Source organism: Pelobates fuscus, chromosome 2 (genome assembly GCF_036172605.1).
Source record: "Pelobates fuscus isolate aPelFus1 chromosome 2, aPelFus1.pri, whole genome shotgun sequence".
NCBI classification, from domain to species: domain Eukaryota; kingdom Metazoa; phylum Chordata; class Amphibia; order Anura; family Pelobatidae; genus Pelobates; species Pelobates fuscus.
The window spans coordinates 321,942,575-321,953,919 of NC_086318.1; the positions used below are offsets into that span (position 1 = coordinate 321,942,575).

The window sequence follows — 11,345 nt, forward strand, 5'->3', positions numbered from 1 at the left end:
TACCTTCAGGAACAGTGATAAAACGTGTTAAATAAATGAACATGCCAGTGGCCATGCATGCTCTGTGCTAGCTCCCTTGCGTGTGCAGAAACTTTTTAAATTAATTTGGAAATTTAGTGTGAAGAAGCAGCATGTAGATTTTGCGAATCACACGAATGATTTAGTAGATTACATGGTACCATCACTCAGGGGATAGATATATCAATGGTGTGAGTAAAAAAAAAAGTGTCTAGATACAGTTAAACTAAACATAATATGTAGAAAATGGCAGATAGTACAAAAAGAAAAGCAGCCGCATCAAACGTTTATTAAGTTTATTAATATTTTTTTCTACGCACATCCACTGATCCAACCATTTCTGCAGCGCTGTACAAATTATAATGCTATAAAAAGACTGAAACTTAGGCCTGCATTTAATTCTACTGGTCAATACAAGTTATTAATTACTGACTTTTTGGGGCTATTGAAACATATAGAAGGGGAAGTGGACACATGTTTGACCGAAACCTTACACCACCCATAGGCTTTGTTTGGGCTGAGTAAGGCCCCCTGGCCCCCATGGTGGCTAGTTGCCTCCAAGTACCTATTCACCCCCACACAAGAATATACCTCTTACCACCACCCTAAAAATAGTGAAGTAGAGCCCAATTAATCTAAACCTAGTGGAGGGAAAAACTCTTCTTTTTGTTTTAACTCTTCTTTTCTACTGTCCCTCAAAATGTAATAAGTATTTGTAATAACCAACATTTATTTATTTTTAAATAAGAAAAAGAACGCAAATCACAAAAACTGTGGCTGCAAGGAAGTCCTTAAAAGCTCGTGATTTATAGCAGTAATATACATCATGGTTAGATTAGATTAAAATTACTTGCTAATCTATCTGGATATCATGCATATGATACCTTTACAAAATAATCCACCTATTTCTGAGCAGGATCCTCCACACCTTCTGTAAGTGTTTGCATATATTTGTCATAAGTTGCATGTGTTTTGTTTTGTTTTTTGCCCACTGTATAGAGTTCCAGAATATGTTGAAGTTTTATATATAAACTATTTAGTTTTTTAAAATTTCGCCTACAGACAATTTTTTAGTATCTACTGCAACACAGATAATAACAAATGTAGCCACACAAAAACATCATATTACTACAAAAAGAACCCCAGTTCCCATACTGGCAGCAGAGACCACTAGAAGGTTTAAGAAAGCATTTTAGTTGTCAAGTTTACACTGTTAAAATACTACTTTTGCTATTAACACTTTTAATGTTTCGATTCAGCTTTTAGTTTTATGTGCTAATTTGTTTGCTTTAAGTGGTGCAACACATAAAGAAAAGAACAGGCATTTAAATAGAAACTAAGGCTCAAAATGATAATGCATTGTCTTAATATATATTTATTTAATTTCATTTTTTGTTTTGTAACAGCAAATATATTTCCATGCTACATGGAATATGTTTTACTAATATGTCATTAAACATTAATTCAAGTATGGTTAACCTCATTTTCAAGCTAACAATTGTGTTTTTGATTGTTCTAAAAAAACTAACTGTCTGCTTTTCTATTAAGGAAATAAGCACCAAGAGTTCTATAATGCATATGGCGTGGCTCGTGTTAAGCATGATGTTTTCTGTTGATAACCTCATATAAAACCCAAGACTCACTCAGAAGGTATTAATGGGTTCAGATTTTTACCATATGTGTTTACAGTGAATTAATTAACCAATATACCTCTAAAGCAGAAACCACTTTAAATCGCTTGTGACATTACATTTTGTTTTGTTTAAATAATCATGTTAGCTTTGTGCATGTTTGATGTGTTTGATATGTTTCTTAAATTCTTCTGCTAAATTTTGAGTGTTAGACTTTCATAAAAGATCCTTTTGAATGCAGCTAAAATTCTGATACAAGACTACGAAAATAATTCATATTCCAGATTATTAGTAATAATCTGGAATAAATGTTATATAGTTTTAGTTATTACTAGTATTAAGATTTCCTCTGCATGGGCTAATTAAACTGATTGTTGCAGCCCTTTACTAATATTTCTGATGTCAAACATTAACATGAAGCTGTACCGAGAGATATTTTCTTTCTAATCCTTTGTATTTTTTTTCTCTACGATCTCTCACATTTGTTGGAGCCAGTTCAAAATAATTCTGTGAATTCTCTTCCAGTTTCAATGTATGCCAAGAATTCATCTGGATAGCAAAAGCTTTGACTGCTACAACCTTTCCTTCCTATCAATCTATATTTTCCATTTTCTCACCACAGATTCATCCTGCCCTGATATACTCGTTGTTTTTCTTGTAGAAATTATTTGGCATTGTGTCTGTGTCTTCTGTTATCTGTTAAGTTTATCAGTCATTCCAATTTATTCCCCTGTCAGGAATCCAGATTGAAGCTTGGTGCTGTGTGCGTCAGAGAGCAGAGATATACAATATTTTTATATCCTTGTCCCCCTTTCTCAGTACCCTGCGCAAAACATGAAGAGTCCTAAAAGAGCATGCTTACTCACATAATCATAGTTTCCGCTCTGTCTTGCTGTCCTTAGGCCTTTTTGGCCTAGGTCGAAATGCATCCTTCCACATGGGGGATGGATATATGGGTTAATAGGGGGCAAAGACTCAGGGGTAGGTGGTATGGGAAAAGAGACAAAATGTTGTTACCGGGAGAAATACACAAGATGGGGAAGGAAGGATATGGAAAACTTTGGGACAAAGTTAGGGAGAGGGACATGGGGAGTGGAACACAAGTGGCGAAGGAGAGATATGAGGAAAGATACACAAGAGGTGCAGTGGGATTATATATGAAGCAATGGAAAGTAGATGACTATAGGGTAAGTAAAATGTGAATAGGCAGGAGAAGGAAGTTCTATCTTATTTTCTAATTAATATGGAAAGGGCATTGCGTGGACATGTTCGTAAAGGAATGAGCTTTGATGGTGGAGCAGGGAACATCATCTTGTTCTTGAATCCAAGCAGCACAATGCTTTGGGTCCAGAGGCATAACTAGAAACCACAGGGCCCCGGTGCAAAAATTGCCCTTAGACACCCCCCCATACATCAAACCCCCACCACCCCCTGTACAGCTAACCTCCCCCTCCCATTCGTTCCCCCCTGTGACCCCCATATGTCTATGCACCCCCTCCCATATGTCCCCCCCACACACATACAGACAAACAGATACACATGCAGACACACACATAGACACACACACATATACAGAGACACACACATACACACAGACACATACACACAGACATAAACACACAAACACACACATACATACATACAAACACACACACATACAGAGACACACATATACAGACACACAGACAGACATACACACATACATACAAACACACACACAGACATACACACACACACATACAGACAAACACAGACACATATAGACACACACACACAAACACACAGACTGACAGACACACACACATACATACAGACACACATACAGAGAAACATTCATACAGACACACATACACAAACACACACACATACATAAAAACACACATATACAGACACATATACAAAATATTTTAGTCACCCTCCTGTTTCCTGCCTTTTAGATGCAGGAGGGTGACTTCCCTGTGGTCCAGTGGTGGCTCAGGCTGATGTTCCCACTATGACTCGCTCCTCTCCTGCCTCCCGTGTGACTCCCGGTGTAAGTTCCTCCCAGCGCCTGATGTCATCACAAGCAGGGCGGGCGCTTCCTATAAGGCGAACTAGGCAGCCGTCTAGGGCGCCATATAGGAGGGGGCGCCCTGCGCCCCCATCGGCGGCCCTTTAAATGTTGCAGCCGCCTGAGCGCTCTATAGAGAGCGCTCAGGCGACTGCCGCACTGCCTCACCTCCCCTGTAGTGTGGCCGAGCTCCTCTCTAGTCCGCGACCCGGCCGGACTGACAGGAAGTTCACACTGAGTGTGCACTTCCTGTCAGTCCGGCCAGGTACAGGAAACAGTAAACAGTAAGAAGAAGACAAGTGGAGGGGGGGGGGATAAGAAGAAGAGGGGAGGGGGGGAGTAAGAAGAAAGAGGGGAGGGGGAGTAAGAAGAAGACAAGTGGAGGGGGGGAGTAAGAAGAAGAGGGGTGGGGGGGAGTAAGAAGAAGAGGGGAGGGGGAGTAAGAAGAGGGGTGGGGGGAGTAAGAAGAAGAGGGGAGGGGGGAGTAAGAAGAAAAGGGGGAGTAAGAAGAAAGGGGGGAGTAAGAAGAAAGGGGGAGGGGGAGTAAGAAGAAGACAAGTGGAGGGGGGAATAAGAAGAAGAGGGGAGGGGGAGTAAGAAGAAGACAAGTGGAGGGGGGAGTAAGAAGAAGAGGGGTGGGGGGGAGTAAGAAGAAATAGGGGAGGGGGAGTAAGAAGAAGACAAGTGGATGGGGGGAGTAAGAAGAAGAGGGGAGGGGGGAGTAAGAAGAAGAGGGGAGGGCGGAATAATAAGAAAGGGGGAGGGGGAATAAGAAGAAAGGGGGAGGGGGAGTAAGAAGAAAGGGGGGAGTAAGAAGAAAGGGGGGTAAGAAGAAGAGGAGAGGGGGGAGTAAGAAGAACACGGGGGGGAGTAAGAAGAACACAGGGAGGGGGGGTGAGAAGAACACAGAGGGGGGGGTGAGGAGAGGGGGAGGTGAGAAGAACACAGGGAGGGTGGAGTGAGAAGAACACAGGGAGAGGGGGGTGAGGAGAACACGGGGGGAGGTGAGAAGACACGGGGGGCAGGTGAGAAGAACACAGGAGAGGGGGTGAGGAGAAGTGGAGATGAGGAAAACACAGGGAGGGCGGGTGGCTGTGAGAAGAGACCCCCAGGGGAGGGTGGGGGGAGAGGAGAGACCACTAAGGGGCTGGGGAGAGCTCTAAGGGACAGAAGGGAGAGCTCTTTCACACTACATCCCTATACATACACAGAAACACACAATGCATCCCTTACACACACACATGCAAACACAGACACACACACTGCTTCTCTTACATACACACAGAAACAATGCATTTCTTACACACACTCAATGCACACACTTACAGACACACACCTTGCATCCCTTATGCATACAAACACAGATTCAAACAATGGATCACTTACAGACAACCACAAACACACACTGCTTCCACTACACACAAACACACTGCATCACCTACACAAACTGGTATGCCTATACACTACATTCCATAAGCACACACATTAGATCCTCTACAATAACACATAACACATGCCCTACACACTACACTCCCTGTGAGCGAATGTAATGGGTGGAACATATAGGTGGACTTATGTGTGGGCCTTATGGGCATACTCACCGTCAGGCCCTGGGGCCCAGACCTTGAGCTGTGTAAGGGGCCTCAAAAAATGGAGCTGCTTCCTGTTCTCCCAGAACATTGAATTTTGTGACCGCAGTTACAAACAGCCTCCAGAGATCCGGTTCTACACCAGACCAGTGGAGCCTGACTGCAGCTAGAGCCCATCAGCATCTTCATCTGGTTGTAAGTAGGCAATCTAGTATATTATTAGTGACACTAATCTCTAATTAACCTCACATTAAAGGGACACTATAGTCCCCAGAACCACTGCAGCTTAATGAAGTGGTTCCAGTGTCTATAGCTTGTCCCTGCAGGCTTTTTAATGTAAACACAGTGTGCAGCACTGGCGTTAGTTCATATGGCAGATCATATGGGTGGGGCATTGTGATGTCACATGGGGGGGCAAATTTTTATTTTGCCTAGGGCAGCAAAAATCCTTGCACCGGCCCTGATCACAAGGAGCTCTGTTTCGCTGTTAAAGCGCCGCAACGCTGACCGGGCCCCCTTTAAATTCATTGCCATTGGGTGGACCTAACAGCATGGGCCCCTTAAATGCGGCCCAGGAGGTTATACCGTGCAGGTCGGGGCCGTGTTACTTAGCCGGTGGGCACCGTGGTCGCAGGGTTAGTTCCGCCACTGCTTGGGTCAACCCTACATATGTTTGCTGAATTTTGTCCCCACACAGAGCATGTGGGCGGCGGACAACCAATGATGTCACACCGTGGTTTTCCCAAGTCACTCTAAATCCTCCCTCAGCCCTGCTTCTCTGATATATTTTCCCCCTGCAGTGACCTCTGCATGGAATCTCAGGAATGTTTTCTTCTTTTTTACAATCTTATTTTTTTTTTAGAGGGGCAGGGACCCTGGTGGAGGTGCATACCACATACCCAGCACAATGGAATTTCCTCTTGTGTTTAAAAAAAGTTTTATTTTTTTAATTATTAAATAATAGCAATGAATTATTCTTATTACACACCATAATTGTATATATAATATATTATGAATGATTAATGATTAACAACAATTCCATTAATGAAGCCCCTATCACACCCTCTATATCGCGTATACACCCACTATTGCACCAATACACACATTAGGCCCACTATATAAATACACCCACTATACACATACTTTGCAACCTCTACACATGCACACTGTAGTCCCCAGATGCACAACACCCATTTTCAACAGCCCATACACACACACAAACACTACAGCATCAGTATATGTGCAATCACTCCACAGTCTCTGGCCATACATAGTACACCACAAACAGAACCCTCTATACCAGTGATGGCGAACCTATGGCACGCGTGCCACAGGTGGCACGCCGGGCCCGCCTTGTTGGCACGCGGCCATAGGTCGCCGGGAGAGAGGGGGCTGCTGGCTGTCTGCAGAGTAGGCACCTGCCTGCCCGAAACGGCAGGCGCCTACTCTGCTTCCGGGTCGGGAGGCAGGGGGAGGGCTCTAACAAGCAGCTCCCCTGTCCTCCCGCGCGATGCTGTGTGGAGCGTTGCCGCGCGTTACCATGGCAACGCTACACAGAGCATCGCGCAGGAGGACAGAAGCTGCCACAAACAACTTACCACCGGACCACCAGGGATGACTGTGTCCCCCGCCCCCCCCCCCCTTTCACCAAAGGTAAGAGGAAGGGAGGGGGAGGGAGGGGGAGGGACACATTTTGTTTTGATGTTTTTTTTACCCCTTACCACCCACAGCACCCCTTACCACCCTCAGAACCCCTTACCACCCTCAGAACCCCTTACCACCCTCAGCACCCCTTACCACCCACAGCACCCCTTACCACCCTCAGCACCCCTTACCACCCACAGCAGCCCTTACCACCCACAGCACGCCTTACCACCCTCAGCACCCCTTACCACCCACAGCACCCCTTACCACCCTCAGCACCCCTTACCACCCACAGCACCCCTTACCACCCACAGCACCCCTTACCACCCTCAGCACCCCTTACCACCCACAGAACCCCTTACCACCCTCAGCACCCCTTACCACCCTCAGCACCCCTTACCACCCACAGCACCCCTTACCACCCATAGCACCCCTACCACCACAGTACCACCCACAGGACCCCTACCACCCACAACACCCCTACCACCCACAGAACCACCCACAGCACCCCTACCACCCACAGCACCCCTACTACCACTTATCCCTACAGGACCCCTACCACCACAGTACCACCCACAGCACAGCACCCCTACCCGCCCACACACACACACACACACAGCACACCCCACACACACACACACAGCACTCCACACCCTTGCACACACACACTGCACCCCTCAATGCAGTATGTGTGTGTATTCAGCAGTCTGTCTGTATGTGTACTCAGCGGACTGTGTGTGTGTGCGTGTATTTAGCGGATGGTGTGTGTGTGTATTTAGCGGACGATGTGTGTATGTGTGTATGTGTTTAGCGGACGATGTGTGTATGTGTTTAGCGGACGGTGTAAGAATGTGTTCTGCAGTCGGTGTGTATGTATTGCATTTGTTGGAGATACTAATAAATATAAGCTGAATTTTATCTATTTATATCATTATTTAAAATCTGTATCATTGAACTCTCTGTTGTGTTCTTCTTTTAAAACAAAAGATGTTAATTAGTTCGGACAACTGTACAAGTTGTTTTTTCTAAACTTATTCAGTATTCAGTATTCAGGTTTAATTGCACTGTTGGCACCATCACTGCTCTATACAATCACTACACGACAAGCAGTTCCCTCTACACCACAAATAATTCCCTTAATTCCACACACAGTCTCGAAACACATACAACAACACAAGACAGGCTGCCACACATGCACAATAAACTTTACCATCCCTGTCCCACTTTTGTTTTCTGGTTTTCCACTTATGGGGACCGCAGATATAAGTCACCAGCAAACACAGTGTAAAATGCAAACGCAGGGCATTTTCCACATCTGAGAACACCCCAGGTGGGCGCTACATTTGGTATGTCCTGGAGGGGCATCAAACTAATATTCTATACCTGATGTGTGCATGGCACTGGTGATGACATAAGATACCCCCTCTGTAGCCTCTGTAGCCTCAACCTTTCTACAAACAAATGTTTGCCTCACTACTTATGTTTGTCCACATATATAAGAAGTTACTAAAACCCTGGCCAAGCCAAAGTAATCTCTTGGAGTGTGGATGTTGATCTCTTAAAGGTTTTAATCATCTGTACTTATACCCTATATTTAGCAGAATGTATTTGCGAGGTCTGGAAGCTAAAATGAAACATAGCAATCTTTACTGCTAGAGTTAAATTATATCCTAGATGTGGGCACCTTTATCTTGGTTCCTTATCAACCAGCACTATAACAGTTTTCTGCCACTGAAGATAGATGAAGAGGAGAAACAGAAAATGTTTCTGTTTTCCTCATTTGTATTGTGTGCCCTGACTGTGCCTAGAGTCAACTGAATTATGATTTCACTCTCTGATATACTGTACATTTAAAAGAAAATTGAGCATTACATGAAAAACAAAACGTTAACACAAGTTATAGGTGATTTTCGATGGTGCATTTATAAAAGGCATAGCAGCACCCCTATTGTTATGTTATAATCGGTAGAATTGTATAATTGTGACTCAAGCATAAGCAGGAATTTTGCTTTGCAGTCGCAAACGTCTATAATGTTCTACATGACCAAAAACAAAATAAAAAAAAACTCTTAAAGGAACACTATAGTCGCCTAAATTACTTTAGCTAAATAAAGCAGATTTAGTGTATAGATCATTCCCCTGCAATTTCACTGCTCAATTCACTGTCATTTAGGAGTTAAATCACGTTGTTTCTGTTTATACAGCCCTAGCCACACCTCCCCTGGCTATGATTGACAGAGCCTGCATGAAAAAAAAAAAACTGGTTTCACTTTCAAACAGATGTAATTTACCTTAAATAATTGTATCTCAATCTCTAAATTGAACTTTAATCACATACGGGAGGCTCTTGCGGGGTCTAGCAAGCTATTAACATAGCAGGGGATAAGAAAATCTTAATTAAACAGAACTTGCAATAAAGAAAGCCTAAATACAGGAAGTGTTTATGGAAGGCTGTTCAAGTCACATGCAGGGAGGTGTGACTAGGGTTCATAAACAAAGGGATTTAACGCCTAAATGGCAGAGGATCGAGCAGTGAGGCTGCAGGGGCATGTTCTTTACACCAAAACTGCTTCATTAAGCTAAAGTTGTTCAGGTGACTATAGTGTCCCTTTAATGCTCTAAATTGAATTAAAAATGTATCAGATGCATTTATGTAAGTAAAGACAACATAATTATCAATAGTATCTTTTTATTTCTATGGTACTCTGGATTTATTTTCCTTTGTTCTCATTATAAATCAATCAATAAAGATTGTCCCAAAAAAAAGTATCTTTTTATTAAACATTTGCACTAAACATTGTGGTGATTAGACAACCACATTTCTCTAACCCCAGCGTCTTTGTCTAATTTTTGGAGGTGGTTGTCAGCACAACGCAATTCACTGTTTAGTGCAAATACTCCATTGTCTTAAAGTACACAGATAAAATACAGACCGTTTTCTAGGTACATCAGCATGATCTGGCTAATGTGCTAAGATATTATTGCAAAGTGTGTCATATATCATTAGGGTGATTAATGAAACAGGCTTGTGTGTACGGAAGTCAATGGTTTTGGATGCATTAGTATGCAGTGCATTAGCCAGGAAACTGCTGGGAACACCAGCTCTTAAACTCACCCTATAAGTTAATATAGTTTGAATGTTTGCCAATACTGAGATCTGGCCTTTAATTGTGCATTTATTATGTTATTTGTGACCATGTCGATAGGTCATTCTCCTGCCCCTGGAACTTCACTGCAGATGATGCCCATTGAGGAAAGTGTGGAAGAAGAAGTCTTTGAACCAGCATATCCAAACGCTGCAAGAAGACAGCAAAAGCTAAGAACACAGAACCAGATTTCCGAAGCCGAGGGTATTCTATGGAACAATAAATAAATACGTGAAGCCATAAAAAAATAAAAATAAAAAAAAAAGGCTAAAAGTAAATTTTTATTCAATGTTTGCATTAAAGATGCAAAAAGAAAACAAAACATGTTCAGGTTTAGTAGCCATTAAATACTGGGTCAGACTTCAACTGTGCACTAATGAAAAGCAACAAGTTATGTACAATGTACAGTCTACGTATTTGTTATAAAGTAAGCTCTTTATGAAACTATCAGTATCTATTACTTTTACACAGTAATCCTGCATTTAGGTTTCTCGTAAAAGCCATTTTTACCGGTTTTACATCATTTCCAAATCCTGCTGACCGGTGCATGTAAAGTGCTGCCTCTGCAGAAGGAACTTAATAAATTAATCGCAGATACCACCCCCACCCTTTCCCCCATCCCAGGTGATTTATCTATTTCAGTCTGTGATCATATATAGAAATACAATAGAAAAACACTTTACATTGACCGGTCAGCAGTATGTGAAAGTTGTGTACGGCTGGCAAAAAAAAGAAGGATTTTTTTCCCACTCAAACTACATGTCACGTTTTAGCATGTATTGGTTTCCCAGAGCACATTAAACCAAAGCCTTTTACTGAATTATAGTACGAGCACACAATATTATATGTCAAACATGTTAGGGGTGCAACCCATGTGAGGTGTATGCAAATATATTTCATATCTAATAGTGAATGCTGTGTTACTATATTTGTATTTATTAAAAAAAAACATAATATTTGATTAAAATATAGTTTCCTTTATGCTGTCCATTAATCAACACCATATGATCTTTACTTAAAGGGTTACTCCAACCATGTCCATGTTAGTGATTTGAAGTGGCCATGGTGGCAGGAGTCTGTATGTGCGCCGTTTCGCTAAGAAGCACTGTATATATGGAGAATAACCCCTCTGCTGTGGGAGGTATAACTCCACCTCTTGCAGAATCACCGGGACGTCATCAGCAAGCCCAGAACTAATAGTCCAGGCTGACTAATCTCAATTATGTGCATATTCCTATGCACAGAATTGCAGTCATTGGTGAGTGGT

At 42.8% G+C, this 11,345-nt stretch overlaps 1 protein-coding gene across 2 annotated transcripts in view; it reads left to right on the forward strand.

Moving 5' to 3' along the window:
- Window positions 1-10,991, forward strand: part of BVES (blood vessel epicardial substance) — a 74,784-nt gene extending 63,793 nt beyond the window's left edge. Inside the window, exon 8 of one of the 2 annotated variants that reach the window (XM_063443551.1) lies at window positions 1,567-1,680. In XM_063443551.1, the coding sequence (XP_063299621.1) occupies window positions 1,567-1,634 (68 nt within the window). In that variant the 3' untranslated portion in view covers window positions 1,635-1,680. Of the gene's footprint in view, window positions 1-1,566; window positions 1,681-10,138 lie in introns of those variants that run through there. The other variant, XM_063443550.1, reaches the window with a different exon arrangement.
- Window positions 10,992-11,345: the final 354 nt, after the last annotated feature.